The sequence below is a fragment of the Corapipo altera genome, unplaced genomic scaffold (genome assembly GCF_003945725.1).
Source record: "Corapipo altera isolate COAL_440 unplaced genomic scaffold, ASM394572v1 54, whole genome shotgun sequence".
NCBI classification, from domain to species: Eukaryota; Metazoa; Chordata; class Aves; order Passeriformes; family Pipridae; genus Corapipo; species Corapipo altera.
Window position 1 is genome coordinate 501,509 of NW_020884902.1, and position 24,450 is coordinate 525,958.

The window sequence follows — 24,450 nt, forward strand, 5'->3', positions numbered from 1 at the left end:
ACCCAAGTAGAAAGAATTTCTAAAGCTGAATTCATTTTTGCCCACATTAATTAAGAGATGCTGAAACTTTTCCCTGTAACTTTAAATGCATCTTTATCCCAGGAACTGCTCATACTTTGAACATACAAATTCCAGGAGGCAATGCAGTTCCATGTACACACAAGAAACTGGTCTACTACAGTAATGACTGCCAGCTCTCCCCCACCATTCAGTGCATCACACTAGTTAGCACAAATAATCCATTGGTACATAATTTAAATGACTTTTTAAACACCAAAATTATCTTTGTTCTCAGTGCACACAAGACAGGAGTTCAGGTTCAGGTTGACCACAGACCATCATATCTGTGCATGTGCCCGGGCTGATCAGTTCCACTCCACTTTACAGGTAATAAAGCAAACTATAGAACAGTTAATTAAGCTTTAAACAACTGACTGAACTGTCACAAATTCAGATTATAATGTCTAATATAGAATCAATTTAACTGTAAAGGGCTGTTCTGTGTTTGGTTATAGGAGAACCTCAGGCCCATTTAGGAGCCCTTGACCTCTTGTACCATCTGAGTTGCAATAATCCTCTTTTGCTGTAGCTGTGTGCAAGTATGAAACAGATGAATTTTAATTATCAAAAGAAAATTTATTACTGTGTTACAGGATTCAAAGCAGTATGACAAAGAATACCTTTCAACACTCTATGGGAGATCTGCACTAAAAAGTAAAAGGGTAGTTCTAAGTTCTTGCCCTCCCATATGGCAAAATGCCAGACTCTGAGGCATCTAAACAACTTCGGTTTGTTAAATAAAAACCAAAGCTAACAGCTGAAACAGACAACATCCTATACCAGAATTATTCAGGTAACTTGTATTTCCTAGGCTAGGTTAAAGGTTTTACTTCATATATATTAGGAATTACAGCATAATCAACTCATGAAACATTTAGGTGAATGTCAGGCAAATATTGGGATTTTTTCAAAATTAATGTTCAACTTGAAAATTAAACTGTGCCATTACAGTAAGGGCACTGAATACAGAAGAACCAAGCAATAAGAATGCATCAAGTAAATTAACGTTCCCTAGATTTTATTAAAAAAATAAGTTACTTGCAGATAAAGTTCTCCCTTTTTCACTCTCTCCACAGTTCCCAAGAAGCTTACAATAAGAACTTCTAAAGGACACATCTTAACAATATGTAACAAATGGTTTTGAAAAATAGCTTTGATTGTTGCACTTACCTGAAGAACATAATCCAGAGCTATGTGTCGAAAACACTTCCGAGTTGCAGTCAAAATATTGGTTGCTTCCTCTACTTCATGCTGCTTATTTCTTTGAACTTGGGCATTTTTCACCAGAGCATTCTCTTTTTCTTCACTCACTTTTTCAAACTGTTTCTTTGCATCTTTAAATTTCCTAATATCTCTAAAGGAAAAGGAAAGGTGGATAACAAATTAATTCCAAAGCATGAAAAAGTGCTTAAAGCTACATTAGACAGACCACGCTCATGACTGCCTTAGGTGGTTTCTCTGTTTTCATATTCTTCAATAGATGCTTGGATCAAATGGGAACTCACAAATTGTAACAGAAGCTTCTCAGCCTTTTCCGAGGAAAGGACAAAACTGACATGTAAAGAAACACATCTCCTGCTTACTGGAGACAAGCTTTGGTCAGTACTTTTCCCCCCAAGCTTAGACAATTACAACAAGCAATTAAGATCAGTAATTCATACTATTTCAATATTTCTGCAGCTGGATCCAGAGCCTCAGTGATCTGGGGTGATATCTGACAACTTTACTACACACTTCTCAATTTATGGTTGGATATTTGCAGGAAGGATGTTTCACCAACGCATTCAAATCAAATGTTTTTAAATTCTATTTTACATATAATTTTCCCATTACAAGTGCAAATGAACTTACTCTTTAACAAACGTCTGAAGCTGTGTTTTAATTGATCTTTGGATTTGGTCAAAGAGAATCTGAAAGAAAAGCATTATTATGTAGGTCAGTAACCTAGAGGTATTCATACCTTCTGATTTTAGATATACAAATGGTAATTATGCAGAATTAAATGAATTATTATTAAGCCAATATTGGTGTCTCTAATACCAAAATATAATACTACCCCTTCACAGTGGTTTTTAAATAAATAAAATATAAAGAAGAAAATAAGGAAAATAAACTGAACACCTTTTGCTGGTCTTTTCTTAAAGACTATGGTTATAAGGGGAGATAAGAGCTCCTGGCATCCTATTCTCTCATCCTGACAATATGAGACATAACATAATAAACTTATTCTATGAAAGTAGGTAATTGTACAGTAATATTCTTGAAGAAACAACTTTGAATGTTAAGTAACAACTCTTTTGGATCTTAGACTTCCACAATTTATCAACAAGAGACAAATGAAACCACAGAAAGAACATGCCCTTAACTTCTGGTAAAAAAAAAACCCACAAATTGAAATTAATGGTGAAAATGTAACATTCATGAGTAATTAGTACCATCTCCTTTACATAATACTTTTGTAAAAAAACACCCACTACTGAACTACTAAAAGGAAATTGTTAATTTTTCAAGGTCAAAGCACACCTGAACGTGGGAGAACTTGAATTTTCTCTTAAGACCCCAGAAATTCTAACTGGGGAATGAAAACACACATCCCCCTTCAACCTCCCATCTGCCCTCTGAGTTTTAGGATGGAACAGAACAGGTCAATGGCTACTGAACAAATCCTTTTGTCACTTCTTAATGTGCAGACAGCAAATGATGCCTCAATTTCCACCCCCTCTACACCTCCCATTCTGCATTACAGAAATAGGCAAGGCACCATCAGAAAAATAAAGAGGTGAAAGAACATAAGGAAGCAGCAGTTGGCCCAGTTGAACAGAATCTCTTACAAAAGGTAAAGATCTTGAAGCATTAAATAATTCTATTGAAAGAACAAGTCAAGAACTCAGTTTCAGGTCAAACAATGTTTTAAGTGTTCTTAGTCTTAGTTTCTCTTAACAGAATTTGGAAATGAGAAACTGTGCAATGCCAAGTACAAACAGCAAAACCTTTACCAGCTTGTCTCTCTTTTCTAGGAACACTGAAAGAGGGAAAATATGACTGAGTTTAAGTCACCCATTTACAGTGGTACTGTATCTTCCATCCAGTCTCTGTGTTTGGAGGTCTTCAAGACCAAATGGGATACAAGCCTAAGCAACCTGCTTCAGCCTCAGATCTGACCCTGATTTTGGCTGGAAGTTGAACCATACAACTCCTGAGGCCCCCTCCAATCAGAATTGTCCTATATCTACCAGTAACAAGCAGAAGATCTTGTTTGTACTCCCACTTTGGGAAACCAGAAAAACAGACAACTAGAATAGATAAAGAGCTTCTTGACAAGCTGGAAGTCATGCTGGGATACTCCCACTGCTGACATTTAAGCTTGCCAGTGCCTGAGGAGTGCACCAATCAAGATCAATAACAAAAGAGTATAACCAGATGGGAACTCAAATGATTAGAGGACTCCCAGAAATATGAGCCTTGCAATTCTGCTTACAGTAATGAAGAGAAAAAATGTGCCAGGCAGAAAAATACATAAACATCTTTTCCCCAAAAAGAACAGAAAGAAGTGCCCAGACCACAGTCTGACTGGATTTACAGCCTTTCTAACAGACCACCTTTCATACACTCCAAGTGTAAGAAAGCCACTGTTTGCCATAAGCTGTCAAAGCTACTCCCCCACTGCTGACTCAGTGAAGATGCTGCATTAGGCTGGTTCCTGAACTTAATTGTAGCAAAACCTCATATGAAAAAACCAGACAATCATTCAGATCTCAGTGGGAGCATCTCCTACCTCTTCATCTTGGTCAACAACAGTGACACTCTGAGCCAGGAAGCCCTGCAGGACCACAGCATGTCTGGCAAAGCATTACATCAGAACCCCACAATGTGCCTCACTACTGATGTTTGTACCTTTTGGTAAAAGCCACTGTTCTACTCACTATGCCTGAGCACAGCAAGGGCACAGAGGGAAGAGAAGCAGGACAGAACTCAGACTGGTCCTACTCAGATCTGCAAAGGAATCTTCTTTTAATATTCCTTGTTCTTTGCTTTCTGCCTTCAAACTGCCCAAAAGGCAGAGTTGTGCTGTGCCAAAATTTTAACAAAGCAGTGAAGGAAGAGGAAGAAAATAGAAGAACAAATACATGCCTTTGGCTTTCAGGATACAACTCTTTAGAGTAAAACAAACTAGTTTTCAATCCAGGCAAAACTGGATTTTCTGATGAGCTCTGACGTGCTAAAAATCACTATTAGTCTTAAGTCCTAGCATTTTCTACTTTCTCTATGCTTGTCTAAATCTGTCATACTTCCAAAAACAAAACTATATGCAAATAAGAGAGGCTTCATTTCGTGCATTACAAAGGATAGGGGAAAAAAAGTAGAAAATATGGAAAACGTAATCATTATTTCAGACGAGTAAAGGAATATGCTCTTAGTTTTTAACTGCTACCCATCAGTTTGATTTAAAAAGATGAAACTATCCAGGATTTACTGTCATAAAACATTGAGGTTTAGCAATGCTTACAAATTGCAAATGAAAAATAAACCAAGATAAAAATCTGCAGAGAAAGAGATATTTATAAATACTTGGTAGACAAAACATTAATAAAATATTTACAAGTATGAAATGAGAGATATTTAATACCACTTAAACCATGACTTTGCAAACACTATCAACAAGAAAACCTTTTCAGCTAGAAATACTCACATTGTGATAATTGATCATTTCCTGTAATGTGTCAGAGAACTTTGTCAAACTGTTCTGTAAAGAGAAAATCAAAGTGGTTTAAATTAAGCCCTATGAAACACACAGTACAAAAGCAACATTTCAGAGGTTTACAGCTTTTCAGTAAATGACATGGAAATTCATTTGCCTTATAGTATGATTATTACACTAAAACCATTATGCTAGGAGACCGTGGGAGTAATATCAAGTAAATTTATCACAGCTACAAGGAACAAAAATGTTACTTCTACCTGTACATAAAATACCCAACTGAAGCAAAGCAGGAAAAATTAAAATTAAATTGACTAAATACTATGGGAAGTTCACACAATCCAACACATTAATTTACAATATTTAATACTGCACTATTTAATATTTTTCATGTTTAGAACCCTTACTCAAAAAAACTGGTTATTGTGTTGCAATCACTAGTACACACACTAATCTAATACCTATTTTTTGGAATTTGGAAAACTCCTTCCACTGCAGGTTAGAGGTGAAACTAAACACAGACACTTGCAGTGCACCACAGGCAAAAACCCTCACGCTTAAAGACATCTCAAAGAAAAAGGAGAAAAAAGGCATAAACTTCAACTACTTCTGTTGCCAACTGTTATATTTTACCCTTTTAAGTTTGTTTCTCTCCCTTCATTTTTAATTCTTAAGGAACTTACCTCAACCAATGCATCTTTAAAAGAATATTGTGCGAGGTCTCGAATTCCGTTCATGAACTGCTTATTGGCTGTACAAAATGCTTTCCCAGTATCAATCATTGCAATACAAAGCTTCACCAGCTAAATTGAGGGAAAAAAGGAGAAAGCAGAAGGTTTTTGTTTGTTTGTTTTTTACACCATATTATAAACATGAACACACTGAGCTTAGTTAAGGCTTTGAAACACAGATTTGAAAAGTTTAATGCTGAGTGTACAGAGTCCTGGATTTTAAGAAAAGCTTTCTACTGTATAGTGACAGGTATAAAAATACTACTCTAGGTCAACTGATATGGGATTAGGAAGGTCACCACTCTTTATAAATTCTTTCATTTATTTTTTTATTTGTTTTATTATTAACTAAGATTTTGCACATATTTCAAGAGAGAGCTGTATGGGGGCAAAAACCATAGCAACTGAAAAACTACTGTTTAGAACCCAAGCAAATACAAGAGTTTTGTGGTTTTCAAGGAAAAAAACCAAACAAACCAAAAAGAAAGCCACACCCGTTGTTTCATCTTGAGCCACTTGGAACACAGGCACAGGAAAGCAAAGGGCTCTGTGCACAAAGTACAGTTGAAGAGAGATGGTTACACCTCAGAAGGTGAATTCATGTTTTCACTCATACAACAGACAAGTCTCTGATGGGTTTCCATCCCCACCACTCACTGCTTCAGGCAGCATCACAGCCCTCATGGTACTGCACAGTTTGACAGAAAGGTCCTCAGTACCTTGTGATGGATGTTTTGCCACTTTTTGAACCATTCATGCCCTGGGCCATTAATGAAAGAAAGAATGGTTAATCCAATTGCCAAGGAGTTCTCTTGAGAAAGGGCATGTTATAATTGATTCCCCCATTCTAAGCCAAACTGAGAATAAAATCAGAAGATTGAACCTTCATCTCTGAAAGATTTTTTCAAGGATGTCAGACAAATTTTCATGAAAAGCATCACAGAAGTACTTGATCTTATGCTGAGGCAAAGAAATCACCCAAGTGTCCTTCTTGCCTTATTTACCCAGTAATTTTTGACTCAGATCCTCCAAGGAAAAGTAGAGAGCTGAGCATGATCTCCCACATTCTGATGAATGAGTTGAACAATGGACAGAAAAATCACTACCAACATGAACCTTTTTCCTTCACTTCTGTTCACAAGCCCAAACCCAGTGTCCTTTCTTCCAGAGAGAAGAAAACTGCAGACAATGCAGCCCAGAGTCACAATTATGGGACAGTAAAACCCAGTTTAGTGTGAATAACTGAGCAGAAAAAGTTACCAACCTTGCCTAGACAAATCATTAACCTCAGGTTAATTCAGCTCACAAAAGAAGCTTGGCTTTCAACTTCAGTGTTGTGCTACAACACTGAATAATGACTCTTAAGGAATTTAAAAATTCTTGTCCCCAGAAATGACCCTTTTAGACTGACAGAAAAGTCAAACTTCCAAAATAGATTTTTCAGATCCTTTAGACTCCTGGAAAAGTGAAGCTTCCAAGATTTTTCAGATCCCTTAAATACTTACAGTTTGATCTACCAAAACAGATTAATCATCCCTACAGTAAAAATGTCTCATATCCATCAGTTTCACCAAGATTCACACCAAACCAAAATTAAGTTTCTTGAATTTATTTTGAAAGAGCAAATGGTTAGATTATTAACTACAAAAACCAGAAATATTACTACAAGAAGTAAACAAGAACACCAACTTTCTCTCTAGCTTTCTGTAGCCAACTCACAGCTGCAGGAATAAAAGTATGTATTCAAAAGGCAGCTAAGGAGGTGAACAAACAACATCTGCCTGCCATGTGAAAATACAGACAAAAATAATTTTAAACGTTTAGCATAAAACACAAATGAAAGAAGATTTTATACAGATGAAACCCAAAAATAAGCCACTTTCAAAATACTAGCACAGAAAGAACAAAAGCCTCCAAAGGTGAGGAAAGCAACAAACGGACTGTAAGGTGCTGAAAAGATGCTACGCATAATTTTTCATACACGTGCACAAAGCATGACAAAAAGCAGGATGAATTTTACGGTACTTAAGTCTTTCAGACAGCAGTGAAGAATATCTATATAGTGAAGAATATATATATATAAAAATATATATAAAAAAAAATATATATATAAACCTAGCCTGCTGTGACTGTGCCTCAGATTACCAAAGAGAGAAGGCATGGACTTTAAAACAAAGAGTATCCAGATGTCCCCACAGTGTGCAGTTGTCATAAAACAGGCTCTGGATGCAGCGATTGCCAAGCCCTGGCTTTTATCTCAGGTGAAACCTGAGAAAGTTTGCCTGTGAAAGCTGAATTGAGTTTGCACAGAGCTCCCAGGGGGGCTGAGCCACAGGGGTGCGAGGGGGCCGGGTCGGGCACTGCAGATGCACACCCTCAGCTGGGACAGAGCGAGTCCACACCCACTGTTCCTGCTGTTACTCCAGCCCGGGTCTCCCCAGCTGTGCCCTCGACCCGATCCCTTCCCTCTTCAAGAGCTGAGTGCTTGGTCGGCCCCTGCCACTTCCCAGCTGTGAACTTTAAAACAAAACCTAAACACATCTTCTAACATTTTTAAGAACAAACACTGTTGAATTAAAAAGCTTACCTTGTCAAGTTTCAGTTCCAGTTCTGTCACATCTCCTTCTACTTCTTCTAAAGCTGCCCTGCAAGAGTAAAAATTGTTTTCCTTTAAAACTTTACACAAAAAACCTCTGGGACTGGGGGGAAGGGGCAAGGACACGTTCATTTAACTCATTTATTGGCATCATAGTTTCACTTAAATTTCAACTACAAAACAGCATAGATTTTAGAGAACCACAAGAATTGCAGAAAATTTGACAGTAAAAAGAAGAAAAAACTACATCACTGATAAGACCTAGTTTATTGATAAAGATTTTACATCAAATTTTATTAATCCTAATGTTTGTGACATGGAAATAGATTTCCTCTGTTCTTGTATAGCCAGTAGTGAGTTTGAAGGTAATGACATAGGAAAGAAGCTGAAAGTCTGAGTGAAATTTCTTAAGTAACTCTATGGGAGACTCTCCTGGCTCAAACCTGCAAACCTGCAGCTATGTCATGACTGACCTTGGGATGAGATTAGGAAAAAATACAGCATTTGCCACATGTCAGTTGACTTGCAGGAAGTTTGGATGGCATGCTTGTTTATATCATTTATCTCTACTCTAAACTGGTTGAATCTTCCAGGCCAGTCAAATTTTACCTGCCAGTAAAAGCTGCTTTCATGGAGCATTGCTAAAGCAAAACTTGTTTTTGCTTGAGAGCTGCTGTTTCCTTTGACACCTCCTTCCTTACTGCTACCTGAAAAAAGAGAAGACTGAGGATGGATGACACTTTGTTCAGAGTCTGTGGACGTTGCTGCTTCATCAGGCTATTGCCTTGAGAGCCTGAATGTACTAATTTCTGGCAACAAATGCCCTTGATCCATCACAGGGCGCTCACTCTTTCAGTCATTCCAGCATAACTGTTCATGGAGCCACACTATTTACCAGCAGTGGCCCATCTTGGGAGGAAAAAATAAGTAATAGGAAGTTTTCTGTAATGCTTTTTGGAAAATTGGATCAGACAGTTCATATTTCAGTTGTACAAAAAAACCCAGCTCTTCCTGGAAAAAGTTATACAGGCAGGGAAGTACAATTTGGGGCAGGACTTTCTTAAGCCAACTTCACCACTCAGGAGAGACTACACAGAACCACAGCTTTACTGTCTCTTGCTAATTCCATCTTAGTTCACATGAGTACAAGCCAAGAACACAAAAAAAAAAAAAAAAGAAAAAGCAAAAAGAAAGACTGGATCAGGCCCCAAACTCATGAAAAACAGTTTTTTTACTAGCATAGTTCTGAAAAAACACTGCCAATTGCCTGCAGATTTCAAACACTGAGCATGACATTCCCAGCTTTTTTCAGATTTCACTGCACATAGTTGCATTCCAGTTTTTGTATCCAAATCCATTCCCACAGTTACATCCTAAGTTTTATATCTAAGCACATTCCTGCAGTTACATTTTGGTTTCTTCCTCTTCTCTAGCTTCAGACCATGAAGGATTTCAGGCAATATCAATTTCTCTTTTACTTTCTTTATTTTCTTACATAAAAGATTAATTTCCATCTAAGTCTCTAGATAATCTTGTTTCAGAAAGCATTAAGGAGAAAAAAAACAAACCAACAAACCAAAGGAAGGAAAAGTATCTCAATATTTAGACCACAGTTTTGTATTTGTTTGTTTATAATCACAGTGCAACAAAATTTTATTTGTTTCTGTTATTAACATAAAAGCATGATTAACTAGCTTGTTTACAGAACTGTAGCAAGATCTGATAAGAATATTGGGTTTTTTTAGTGTTTTTAACTAGCTAAGAGTTCCAGCTCCACAGGAATCAATGAGCCTAAGATTCAAGATGAAGAAGAGAGATAAAGGCAGTGAGAACAGGCAGAATAAAGACAACATATCTGCTCAGTAGTTAAAGCTCTATTCCAAAAGGAAAATTTTGAGACAGAATAAGCTCAGCTGTAAGACGTAACAACAGAAGATCAAAAAACTGAAAAGATGAGGGGCAGGTAAAGAAAAGAAAAGTATAAAACAAAGCAGATAGAGATGTCATGAGAGAAGGAAGACACACAGCCCCTCTACCACTTGATTCAGTGCAGATCACCTTTGAAATGCCAAAAGCCTCTGAGGTACTAGGTTGCTCCTCTGGGCTATTTCCCACCACTGCCATAAAATGGAGGGATGGCACATGTGGGCCTTACAGCTGGATATGGATCAAACAGCTGTTGAGTTCCAGCCAAATCCATGTTTCTTTGCACAGAAATGGTTACATGCACTGTTTCCATCACACAAAAACTAGTAGAAGTTCTTATCATACAAATACATTCACAGTATTAGTTCAGCACTGGATTACAAGCACAAGAACAACAAAGGATGCCCTCAGCCTATCAGAATACAGACATATATATCCAATTATGTACCACCCAGTCACAAAAATTGTTTTCATACTGGGTTAGCAATACATTGAAAACAACTGATTTGAACTCTGCTATGTTAATTCTATCCTTGCTTTTCTTAATACTTTCTTGAAGCCACAGAATACAAAGGTGCATTTCTCTCTGAAACATCTGTGTCAGGAGTAAAGTTCACAGAAAACTGTCATAATTCTGAGTAAATGTCATGTCCACAGCCAAGACACAACTTCCAGCTATAAACACAGGAAGTGGTGGTGAAACATCTGACGACCCAGTGCCAAACCTGACATGTAACAAAACTGTTGCTCCTTAGTGAAGTGGGAACTGGGAGCAAGGTTTGCGTCACAATGATCTCAGCCAGGAGGCTCCAGTATTGGGAATCAGGATCAAATCGGCCCCAGTGTGTGAGTCAAAGTCAAACATCTGTGGCTCCCCAAGATATTCCAACACTGCATGGCAATGCACAAAACCAGAACAGCTGCTTCAGGGTGGAGGACAACTTTTATAAATGAGCAGTCTCCCATACTCTTCATGCTCTGTAATGAGGACTCTCAGGAATGTGTTTCTTTCCTCTGCTGTGACTCCTCTCCTCCATCACCCCCCCAAAACTCAGTTCAGTTTGCTAGATACAGCTTCCTGCACAGCTGCAGTGCAGGAGGAATACAGGAGATGATGGAAGAAAACTCAAGATCTGACTTAACAACCTTTTTAAATGAGGATAATGTCACCAGCTACCCAGCCCAGCAGAAGTGAAGAGCAGCTGAACTCTGATGTCCATCATAGCACTCCCTTTAAGTGACCCGTGAAAGACTTTCTTCCAGGTAAACGTACTTCAAGGAACCAAATCCCAGGAACCAAACAGAACAATGACAGCCAAAATCTCCTCAAAAAAGAGAAGGGGTCAGTCTTAGATCTGAAGCTGCAGACATGTGCCAAGGAAACAGTCTGGACTAATCCACTACACCCTCCTGACCATAAGGCCAAGCACGCCATGGCCACAGACAGGGGCTGCTGGGTGTGTTTTCTCTTGCAAAAGAGTAGTGATTGCCAGGGCTTCTCAAGTCAGCTCTTCAAACAACGTCTAACTGCCACCAAGGACACATCCTGCCCTTAGTCTTTCACTCAGTTATTTATCATATTCTAGCTTGCATTTTCAGACTGTGTTTCTGGAAGTGAGGAGGTTGGCATCGGTACTCATTATAAACCAGGTGCTAACACACAACAAATTGGAGAAGTCAAAGGTGCTAGAGATAATTAACCATTAATTATTGTTAATTCTAGAATTAACATGTCACTATAAAAATATTCATCATCATCATCATCATAAAGTAATAAGGTATTTTCCAGTAGTTTGGGTTTTTTTTTATTTTAATCAAGGAAAGTTTCAATTCACCTTTTGAATACACTTTTGGAAGAACAAGAACAAGTGCACAAAATCAACTGCTATTCAGTCTGGGACTTCTGAATATATTCATGTATTTGGACTCATGAAATGGAAATAACTGATTTTCACCACAGCAATTTTAATAGCATTACTGCTAAGGTCTTGTCCTCAACTCTTGGAAAGACACAGCTCTCTTACTTGCACATATTCTATGCAGAACAGTTCCTCAATGCACAACTTGGACTTCACTGCAGATGACAGTTCCTTTCAGTCAACACTTGCTACACCTTAAAGACAGCACGGAAAAAAGGTACTACGGAATGTGAAAAACTGGAAATAAGATGAGATGTGTAAGTGCATGATAAGAATATGGACCTGATGATTTACAGGAATGTCTCCTCCTCTATGTCAGAGCCTGTCAGGTGACAGATAGCAAAAAGGACAGTAGACATTAATCAGAGGATAGACTACAAGCTGCAAGTATGATGTAAAAGCAAATAAAAATGCAGGTTTACCACAGAAGATGCTACATTTGCTCACCTATTTGGTCTGATCTGTTTATCTCTCTCTCCCTCCCTGCCCCCTCTCCTGAACAGCAGACCTCCCCTCCAGCATTTCAACTGCTCATTGTGTACTTGATTTGATTTCCTGCTCCTATAGTGAGATATAAAAAATCTATCTAGAGGAACCTTAACCAAAATGCTAACAAGGAATACAGCTGGTACATGGATAATGGCATCAGATAACCACAGGCTAAAAAAGAAACTTGACATATTGAGGGACAAAGAAGCAATACACTGAACAATAAGGCCTAATAACTTTGGATAACAGCATGGACAGATAGAAGAGTTTTACAACTTATGTGTCATGACCATTAATATAGCCTGAAGAAAGAACACTGTTGCAGCTTGTCATAGAGCCCATTGAAGTCCTGGTTTGGCACTGCAGAGATTTTTCCCTGCTGGCACAGAGTCCCTCTATACTGAGGAACAGATGATGAACAATCCCTGACATGCTAAGATAAAATTCCTCATTCATGCTACTACTCCTTACATTATTAATGCTTCAGTCATTGCCACAAAACATTTTATCAATAGCTTGGAAAAACTTCTACGTGCCCTACATGAACAGTAGGGCTTTTAATCAGAAATGTGAACCCCTCCCCTGAAATCCTAGAAATTTTCAGTGAGTTTGGTGGATTGAAATATGGAAATGCATTTCCTGAACAGAAGATTATCATGTTGATGAATAAGCCAAGGTCCATAGCAAGTGCTATCTGCATTTCAAATTTCCCCAGAGAAACAAGAATCGAGTCCTCAATATTAGAAGGGTCATTCTTCTACTCCTCCCAAGTCAGATTTCTCCTCTTACAAAATTATCAAATGAAATAAAGCAAGGGTATTTACTGAAGTCATAGAATCATTAAAGCAAAGGTCTGCCTGTAGATACTACTTTTTAAGGTTGTTTTCACCTAAAAAGTTTAGTTTCTCCTCAATAATTCACATGGTCTTTGATATAACAAAGAAACAGGACAAATGCTTTTAAGACTCATGCTTCTCTCTTGGTTTGCTCTTTACTGCTTTACTACACATGGTTCAAAAAGATAATGAACACGATAAACAAATCAGTCCTCAAAAAGGAACAAGTTCTATTGCCCTTAATATCCGTGGCTGGAAGTCAAACTGATTACCACTAAACTTGCACCAGCATTGAAGGTAGCACACACAGTCTGTAAGGACCTCTGTGCTACAGGCTGGCCCTAAATTCCCAAGCTTTTTCTCTCATTCCTCTTTTGCACTGAATTGCCAGAAATGCCTAACAGTGTTCTTTTCCCAACAGTTTTGCCTAATATTTTTTTCTTAAGCTTGTTCTTATCCCAGGAGAGCTTGATAGCAAGCCTAAGCAGGAAATTAGCAACACTTTTCCTCCACAAAGAGTCTGAGCAGCAGGATTTTCTTCAGCTTTCAACTGGAGTGTTTTGCTCATCATGAGACAGCTGTTAACAAGATGGGGACACAACGGTGACCATGAAAACTTCACAGACAAGAACCTGATTACACTGAAAGTTGATAAGAATGCAACACATCACAATACATGTCCTGCACAACTTTGACCAGAGATTCCAACATCCAAGAACGAGTCAAAACCTTTTTATGAGGCCTTACTATCAGATAAGGAAGTAGGATTATAGTATCAAGATGTTGCAACAAAAAAGGGCAGCAGAAACAAGCTCAAGAAACTGATGGTGCTGTGCAGAAACCTCCTGTGCTGAAAATTTGCAAACATCACAGAACTGCTTTAATCTTTTAAATCTCAGCAACTAATACAGAATCTTGAACACAGAAGCAGCAGATGGAATGAGGGATTTCAACATTAGAAAAGTCAAATATGTAGTAAGGTCAGGAAGTGGAGCCATAAACCATCAAGCTAACCAACTGCAAAAGACACAAGATAGGACATTTAAAGACTACACCCTACTACCCCCATGATCTGGAGTTACTAGTCAGGGGTTAGAGTCATGTCAACTTTCCTTTTAAAAGCTGTAAGTAATAACAAACTGAAGAAGAGTGAAGATATTAATCCCAGATTTGGAAAGTTGTACCTCAACTGCAGTCAATGTAGAAAGAATAAATATCACCAGATACCCCCAATATGGGATTATGAGGATCAATAGGCTCAGTACTGGTACAGCAAGACTTAACCACCTGCATAGAAAACCTTGTGGAAAGCAGAGGCAACTGCAGGTCAGAGTACTGTGTAATTAAACAGAAAGATAGCATATCATCTTAATATGGAACTTGTGTTTGTCTTGATTTCAAAAAAGGTAATATCTGTCCCTTTCCTTTTGTAATTTCCTTAGTTGCTAACTCATACCTTATCCCACGGATGGAGGAGCACTGTTGTGTCCAAATCACCATAGGCTGGCAAAGCTTTTGTAATCAGAGCTTGCCATGGTCCAGAAGAGCTAAGGACCATTCTCTCTCTACAATTCAGTTATACCAGGTGGACCTTCTTTACCAAAACCTGAGGAAAGCTTCAGATTTACTATGAGGACTTGAGTCCTCAGCAAGCATTTATCCTTTTTGTCCATTTCAGAAGCTGAATATTTTGGTAATACACTTTCACCAAAGCAGAACACTCTATTTGATAGCCAGAGGGGAGGCTGCAGCTTTGCTGTAATAGACAAATTCTGAACCTCAATTCTGTATTTAGCTCTTAGGTGAATACACGTACATCTGTCTCACACTCAGTTGCCATTAGTGCATTCTACATGTAAATTAATAGTTTTATTGTTCCCTCATATTGCAAAAAAGCAGGTTTTTTGCCTGTTATGCCTTTGCACTGAAGCAGCCAGTCAAATCAATTCAATCTCAAATCAACAGAGTGCACAAGTACTAGAGTAGGAGAATACAGAAATACTGGTGTTTTCCTCAAATTTACTGGTTTCACATTTGGAAAGGCCAGTCTCTTTTCCTCGTCATTTCTCTCAAATGATAATGGGTGACCCATTAAAAAAATAAGTATTTGGAACTTTATAACATAAAAACTACAAAATGCATATGGTACACCCACAGCTCTGGAAAAGGTTTAAATGTTCTTTGAGTACATTTAGTATCTTTTCTCCCACTACTTTTAGTCATCAAGAGATTTTAAAGAACCTGGGATTTCATTCATTTATCAAAGCTAATTGCAGGTAAGCTGTTTTTCAACCAAGCAGAAGCTTACATATCTTTTAATAATTACATATTAAAGGTTTTTCATCTCAAATCAGCTGCAAATATTTTCAAACAAGGTCTTGCAAGATTGATGTTGACAATATAGTAGATATTTTGCAATAGTAAGCACATTTAATATTTCACCTTGTCATTTTTCATCATACTTTTTGAGAGAAATCCAGTAGGATAGAATAAACAGGACAAAATGAGGCATTTCACAAGATAAAGTACTTCAGGAAGTTAAATGACTAATTTTAAAAATCATTCTCTACAGATTCTTCTGGACAATAATCCTGTACATGTGTGTAGTCCTTTCAGACATCACTTTAGCAACACACAAAGTCAGCCAGAAGCTGCATCCTTAATGAAACATCAGATTCCTCAGTCACCTTAAACAGTTTTTATCCTCAATGACAACCCTGTCTGGCAAAGCCAATGCAATTGTTCTATTGTTGTAGTGTGCCTTATCTGATCAAATACTTGTATCTACACAGAGATATCCCAGCTAGTCATCTAAAGCACCTTTGGAAATGACAGAGTAGAAACACGTGATTTCCAGGGTGCAGTTCACCTTATCCTGACACATATGGCTGAAACAAATCAAGAGGCACTTGGGATCAAATCTTAATGGAGATTATTAGTTGTAAAGAGCCTAAGCCTAAGATCTGCCTTAAGAGGAGGGATGGCCACACAGCAGATGAGATGAACTCTGCTTTTCCTGTTTAAGGAAGTTAAGAAAGAAGGGGCCTATGTCATTATTTACTGAACACTTCATACAGGAACTCGAATTTACATGGTACAAGTCTAGGAAAGACAAGACATAACCTACATTTCCAGGTGAGCAGTTGAGTCTTTATAGTGCCTTTTGCTAGTGTCAGTTAAGATCACAAGGCCCAGCATTGCTCCAACTACATTATTTTTCTTCACCCACCTAGTTATTACTCGGGTTGTCTTAAACCTAAAGTAAATTATTAACAGTGTGTCATATAAAACCAGTGATATTGTAATAACACCACACGTTCTTTACATTGAAGTTCAACACAAGAATCCCGTCAAATGCCAAGTCTGATTACTTTCACGAGTACCACAAACAAACAAAACACAAGCTGTACCTTTCCATCTAAACAATTAGCAACATTCAGACACCCATTACTGCCCACTGAGCAGAAGGGAGTCACTGAGAGCTGGAGTCTAGGAAGGCATCAGAGAGCAGGACAGGGCTTCCAGCACGGACTCACGATGGCCACGACTGCTGCGCCCAGCAGAGACCACCAGACAGGGACAGAAAAGTCTCACTGCCTTCCTGGGTAGAGTCCACAGAGCAGAAAACCAAACCCCATCTCCCAGAATAAATTCCACACCTCTTTTCTGATGGGCAAAAGGGATAACATTTATGGCCAGAAGTCTGACTCCGAATACAACACGCTCTTCCTTTGTACCAAAGGCTTGAATTTTACTCAAATTTCCTTCTAGAACATGCCATTCTAAATATCAGTACACTAAAATCTGCTACGTGATCTGCAGCATTACATAAGTTATGCATATTTTCAAAAATAACTACAAGATAACTAATAATTGAACACTAGGATATTTAAAATGCATAGAAATGTTGAGTGTGTTTGATATCCACGTGTTCTTACTTAAATTAACATCTGGCACAGAGAAAGATGGAAATATGAAATTGTCTTGCATAGAATATGTTTTTTAAATTTTATCAGACAGAAGACTTTTCAGTACACACGGTTTCTCCAATTTCTCTTTGTATCATATCCAGCTTAGAAACGTCAAAATCACATCATGCAACCTCTCACTAGCTCTGCCTTATGTTTATTCATACAAAACTGCCAGTAGAAGTATTCCTTTAATGACTGTTACTGAAGGCAGATCACAAATTCACGAAATGAAAAAGGTAGTTTGTGCACTGACTGTCAGACTCCCAACTGAAACCACAATACAACTATTTAAATGCCCATTACTATTGCCATATGAACTATAAAAATTATTCCAGAATATTGTGCCTGAATACCATAAAGTCTTAGAATATCAAACAGAAAGTTCAGAATCAGCAAGCCTGATTCACAGAAAGGCTCATGCCACACGAGTAAGTTTGCCAGTCATCTGACAGGCATTTTCTCTGTTCAAAACCTCCTCTCATTCATAAAACCCCTAAGAAACTACTTTGCAACAAATTATTTTCTTAGTCTATCCTTGTGTCTTGTCAGTTTGAAAATGTATCAAGGCCATCATCCCATAAATTAGATTTCTCCTTCACAAAGGCATGAGTTCTTTGCAGCGCATCAAAGCAACACAACTGATTTACCCAGGTCTGAGGCCTGGCTGCTTTTAAAATTCACAGAGTAAATGTTAACCATAAAGTCATTATTCTGCCACATACACAAAGAATCCTCTTGAAGAGATTATCAGCAAGGCAAAGCAAAGTTTCACTCTATTGGACTGTTTAAAACTGTTTACTTTACGATCATAATAATATCTACTATTTCTCTAGTTCTTGATCTTTTGGTCATCTGAAAAAGTGGCAACAAAATCAGGATTTACACAGTCACACAGAAAAGTATGGAAAACTCATGCATGTGCTAAAACAACATTACAGTCCACACACTAATCTGCATTTCCTCCTCAAGGTCTTCCATTGCAGACAGCTACTTTTTAGTTACAAATCTGCCACCAGCAAAAAGTAAAGCACCTTAAATCATTACCTAAATTCACAGGAATACTTAAACCCCAAACAAACAGCACAGCATCTGCTCAAAAAGATCACAAATGCATTTACACTGTTTAAACTTCTATACATGTTCTTAAACTGAAATCTGCATGTACAAGTGAGAGGTAAAAAACCCCCACACCACAGCTAAATTACTCAGAATTTATACTTCTGTTTCCTGCACACGTAAACATGACACTTCTATATTTGCATCTCCTTGAGATACTAAACTAATTGATTCAGGCAGCAAGGCCTGCATCAAGACTGAGGCAAAGGGTTCTTGGCTCTATGAACAGTAACTTCAGTAGGAACATTCCTGTAGTCAATGAAAATTAGGTATTTTCTTTTCCTTTTTCTCCCCAAATGGGTTATCAGGACAGAGTTTGCTTTGGGAAATTTTTAGAATTATTTCTAAATAATTTAAGTCATATTGTTCACTGCACGAAGTAAGAACAGGAAAAATGCTGACTAAATAATGTATCTCTGAGTACAAGGTTGTCAAGAAGCTAAGCCTGAAAAAAGATCACAGGACACTGCTGACATAGCTGAAATCAGCACATTTGCTATTCAGAGGCCAACAGTTTCACAAATGTGCACAGGAAAAAGTAAAGGCACCCAAAGCCCACCTAACCCAACACACAGATTTCTATTTTATAGTTGCCACCTTCCTAGTGAATATTCTATTTACCAACCTGACTTTCCAGAGATTTTAACAGATATTCCTCCCCTGCCCTCCCCCAAAAATACAAAACTATCCGTAACTTCAGTTCTTAATGCAATTACACGAGATGTGCTTAGCTAACATAAATGAGACACTCCAGGCTAAAGAACTAAACCTCTTCAAATCTATATTTAAAACCTGAATGACTGTAAGGACTCGTGTAATTACAGTTCCACTGCTCACACATAAATACGCTGCCCTTCTAATTCTGCAAGTACTCATTAAAGATCAGTTGCACAGGTTTAATTAACATTAGTTCTTCAGCAACTGCCCTGCTGCTGTGCTAGAGCAATGCTACGATAACTTGCAGATTTTTTTAGTACTTCCACTGTAAGTTCCTTTCTCAGTGTGGGTTTTTTTTAAAGATTCTCAGACAAAAACAGAAAAAAAAAAAGGAAATTAACATCTTGATTTCCTATTAGCAATTTGAGATATAGCAAAATTTTTCAGTTTGCTGTTACTTAATGTAAATCATAATAAAACAACAAAGAAACAGAATCACCATCAAACCCCCTATACTTTGCAATTCATAATTGTAACAGCCAACTTTTTTTTTATTATTATTATTAAAAACACTTAGGTTCACTAACCAAATGAAGATGACCTGATTTCAGGACATCTCTAATCTCCATTAGGAAGGACTGCAACAACTTACTGTTAAAGCCTTTTCAGATTTAAAGGGTTTCAGTGTGAGAGGTTTTTAAGACGTATTTGAGAGGGATCTTCGACAAACCTTCTTTATTCTTGAGTGACTTCCCTAGAAGAAAATGCTCTGACATTGCACACTATGTTCAAATACATCCCCCCTTTCTTTAGGTCAATCATTTTCTTAATGTACATTTGAAAGGCATAGTTACAGATTTAAAAATAAATAAATCCTTAGAAATCTAGAATCAATCAGTTTAACTAACTCCATCAGGAGGGAGTCCAGTCCCAGCAGTAGGGACAGGGATGTTGTACACGTGTAACTTCCCAGCACCCTGCCAAGATTGTCCTCCATGTCACTCACTTCAGCTACAAAAAGTGCACTTCTACAGTCACAAACTGGAAATTATAAACTTTAACACCACCACCCAAATATGAAAAATGCTAAATGCAAACTTAAATGTTTGGCAGCTTTCTCTTCTGACTTACTGTATCTTTTTTCCTATTCTTCTGCAATACTTTCCACCCTGCCCTGCCAAGTAAGTTACAAACTTGCTTCTCAGTCTCAAACACCAAGGACAGAAAGCACAGACTAAACATTTCTTTAAAAATTTATTCTAAAACAGCTAGGTAAGTCTGAGCAAAACAAACAGATTTTGTATGCAGAGTTCTTGGTCACATAACTCTTCACATTTGAAATGTGGCTGAGTTTGGCCACAGCAGCCCCAGTGATTTCAACTCAGCCACAACCCCACAGATGAGCTGTGCTATAAACCCAGACCAAACCCGAGGGGTTTGTTGCCACTCCCAGCAGGTTGGGAAGCAGCTGCCCTGCAGCACCTTCCCACTGGAACCAAATACTGAAGGGACAACTTTACTGATGTTCTTATTCCTACATTTCTTCAGAAAGTAATAATCAGACCAAAGTATATGTGTTAGACACTTGAGATAATTTTCTGAGTACAGAATACAACCTATTCCAAAGAAGTTAAATAAGTCACTTGCTTATATTACTCATATTTTAAGTGACACAACGTTTCTTGTTACCTGGGAAACAGATGCGTAGTGACTTACCTCTGGTTACACAGCACCAAAGAAGAGAGCAAAAAAACCACATCATACACCCAGAAAGCCATAAAATGGCACAAGTGTCCTGTTCAGCCTCATCCCCTACATAAGCACGAGATGCCCCTCAGCTGGCCCCATTCAGACAGACCAGAATCAAAGCCACAGAAGAAGAAAACCAGCACATAGCAGGGAACTCCAGTGACGAGCCAGTCTTACACCACAGACTGCCCACCCAAAGCAACACTGTAGCTCAGACTAAATGGAAGACTTCTCAGATGAGTCCCTTTGAAGGGAATACACTATAACCACCAGTTCTACTCAGATACTATCCACGAATACTTTTACTTAGAATGGTAATTGGCAACAGTTTCATTTATATTCTTTCATCTACCTCATTCACCCATCATCTGTTCTGCAGCTGGGGTCTCAGGAAGCGAACAGGAATTTAAATACAAAAAAAAATTTAAACTTCAGCAACAGTGGCGGATAAAGACAAAGAAATTATCTCAAAAACATTCATCTTTTTCCTAATGCATTTTTAAAAATTGGATCAGACCAAAGGTTTTTGTAGAGAGTTCTACAATTGCACACACTGCAAGCTTTTTCTATTATTTGTTGTTTATCAAGATTGTTAACTGCTACTTACAACAGCTGTTATTTCCACATCACTTAAAATTGCTTCTCCTTTCTAATAATTTAGCTGCAGACTGATTCATGTGGTTAACACAGTGCCTACCTCACTCATTGAGAGAAAACGTTCTTTAGTTACAAGAAAAAACGAAACAGCAATGTAAAAGCCTGTTCCATTAAACTCTGAAACTCAAACTCTCATTGTTTAAAGGAGAAAGAATTATTTCACAACACTATTTGCATATCAAAAACTACTCTAGGAATTCCTGATTATATACACAGAACATGCCAGCACAGATCAGTTCTTACTACTCAAAGACTGCCCCTCCCCAGGCAACTTCTTCATTTGATGGGAAGTCACCACACACTGCAGCAGAACTGCAAACGCGTTTCCTTGCTAGATCTTTGGCCTGTCCTTATTTTAAGAGAGGCCATTATTAACTAATCACAGATCAACAGGCACAACCCCCTCTCCCTTCAGATGCATTTCAGGCAAGGAAACAGACCTTTGTTTCCGTGATTCAGGGCCCAATTAAATCTCAAAGCCAAAAGAGATGAACATGAACTTCACAAGAAAAAGGTAAGCAAGAAAGCCATGTGTCTGAAGTTGTCTGGAGTAGCATGTTTGAAAATATTTAAACAGTTCCCCATGAAAACAGGGATTTGGTGACTCAGGAACTCTGATTCACCCATGTCCTCCCAGATCCCTCCACGACCTTAAGAAAGTAACCTCCGTGACATTTCTCTACACCATATGCCTCCCAACAGGTTTATTTAACTGCTCCAACAGGTACAGTGATGGGAAGGAGGGAGGCTACACCCTCCTGCTCAGCAAAGCCAGGAAAAAGCTGCAGCTCTGCTTTGCCACAGGGAACACAGCACAGGAAGGTGCTTTATGTCCATGCTACTCCCTGCAAGAATGGAGGACTTTAGCACGACCTTGCTCTACATCAGTGTCTCCAACATCCCTCAACAAAACCAGAGCAGTAACCTTCATTCAGAAGGTTTCTGGTGTTTTGGTTGGGCAACTCACAGGAATACTAAAAATGATGAAAATTATAATAGCAAATATTAATGACTAATAATGAGAGATATAAACGTTTTCATAAATACTATAGGACTTTTGCTTTGCGATTTTAACCACTTCCTATCAGTTAAAGGCTGGAAGGAGGTTTTGCTGGCACCAAGTGATGGCACCACGAGGTATTCTGCAATTTCTTCAAGGGTAGTAGTATCAGAGACTGAAGGAAAGACCATGAAGTACTAAAGGATCTTGACGACAAAGTTTCTTTCATTGAAGGAAAGGAATCAAGAAGGGCAAAACGAGAATGATACGAAGTGAATTCAAATGAACTTGTATGTCTCAGCCTGAATAAACACCAGCACACTTCTGCTCACAAATTTTAGTCACAATTTCTTGTTTTCTCCAATGCATTTAATACTTTAGCAAGTATCAGTAACCAAAAAAATGCAATTAGTTCTGTGGTTAAATTAAGTCAATCTACAACTACATTGTCACCAAACAGGACAGACTGATTAAATACAGTTGTGTCAGACAGTACACACACTAGCAAGCATGTCCAGCTCAGGGTAAAGTTTTGTGGAGCAGCTGAGCTCCCTGTTGCCCTAGGGGAGGTCTCACTCCTTGCTGCCTTCCTCTAGCCTTGCTTCTGGCAGTGAAGTTTCCTCTCTCTCCCCCCTATAAGCTTCAGCAGGTTTCACACCCCTTGCAGTGCTGACTCAATGCACTAACCTGGCAGAGAACCATCCAGTCTCTTCTGCCAGGACACCCAGCTCATTGAAGGATCCAACAATACATGTCACAGTCACCAAAAAACCCAAGGCAGAAGCAGCCAGCAACCAGCTGGCAGCAGGGACAGAAGCAAAGGAGGGAAGAACAGGAACTCCAACTTCTGCCAAGCATAAACCATTCAACCCTTCTTCTCCAACTTCCTCCACATCCCAGAACCACGCGATTGGTAAAGCTGATACAAAAAGGAGGCGTGAACACACAGCCAGAGAGGAAGGGCAGGAGTATTTCCCTCAACAAGCAGAGCTCATCCAGGCTGTGTCAACCACAGAGCCATAGGCACTCCAAACATGGGCTCAGCATGGGACAGGAGGGGCACAGCAGTGACACATCATGTCATGGAGCTGTTTGTGTCTCCACCAACGAGCAGGGAGGGTGGTTGGTGTATGGAGGCACAGACCAGCCACACATCCCATAGAGAGGCACAACTACGTTGAGCAGATACAATGGTGTAAAATATATATAGAGAGAATAGATAAAAACATAGGGAGAGATGAAGGGGAAAGCTGCCCGACATAAGCCGAAGTAACCCTACAGCAATGACAGAAAACTGGTCACTAGAGTGGGGAAAAAACAAAAGAGTCCGTGCCTTGGTGTGACAACAGGAAGTGAGATTATACGAGTTTGTTTGGTATTGGCACCCCAACAGTGGGCACAGCGAGTACGGACCGTGCAGCAGGAGACACGGGGCACTGAAGCACGAACACAGCCCTGGAGAAGCGGAGATGGACCACCAAGAGAGTCCACGCTCCCGAGCCCGAGCTGGCATTGCTGTGGGTGATGAGCACCAGCTGCCTGGCACTCCTCACCCATCTGCTCAGAGGGGGTGACCCCAGCAGCGATCACCGCGCACTCTGCCCACCCAGTCTCACGTACCACACACGCTGCCCCTTTCCCTCGCACTTACCGCGTCCCCCTCCTCCTCAGAGCCCCCCAGAGCCCGGCAGGACCCCCCACAGCCCCGCCTGCCGCTCTCCCCGGAGCCGGCTGCCCATACCTGTCCCCCCCAGGCCCCCACGGCCCCCGCCCCGGCAGCCCCTGCCCGCTCCGCGCACACCCGGCCCCGCTTCCTGTCCCCCGGCACGACCCCGGCGCGGCCCCTTCCCGGCGGTACCTGAAACGCGGCGAGTCCTTCAGGCACTCCTCGAAGTCCACGGTCACCTTCATGCTGCCGGGGCGCCGCTGCCTCCGCTGCTGCGGCTGCTGGCGGTGGTGTCGCGGAGAGCCCGGGGCGAGGCGAGGCCGGGCCGGGGCCGGCGGGCGGTGCTGGGGGCGGGGGCAGTGCCGGGGCGGGGGCGGG

General features: G+C 39.5%; 1 protein-coding gene across 6 annotated transcripts in view; it reads right to left on the bottom strand.

Moving 5' to 3' along the window:
• The window catches only part of ACAP2 (ArfGAP with coiled-coil, ankyrin repeat and PH domains 2), a 63,884-nt gene extending 39,434 nt beyond the window's left edge, over positions 1–24,450 (bottom strand). For 5 of the 6 annotated variants that reach the window (XM_027650508.1, XM_027650504.1, XM_027650509.1 and 2 more), the window contains exons 1-6: positions 24,265–24,450; positions 8,078–8,135; positions 5,443–5,562; positions 4,751–4,804; positions 1,912–1,970; positions 1,231–1,414 (exon numbers count right to left, since the gene is read on the bottom strand). In XM_027650508.1, coding sequence (XP_027506309.1) covers positions 1,231–1,414; positions 1,912–1,970; positions 4,751–4,804; positions 5,443–5,562; positions 8,078–8,135; positions 24,265–24,317 — 528 coding nt within the window. In that variant the 5' untranslated portion in view covers positions 24,318–24,450. Of the gene's footprint in view, positions 1–1,230; positions 1,415–1,911; positions 1,971–4,750; positions 4,805–5,442; positions 5,563–8,077; positions 8,136–8,695; positions 8,794–24,264 lie in introns of all 6 variants that reach the window. The other variant, XM_027650505.1, reaches the window with a different exon arrangement.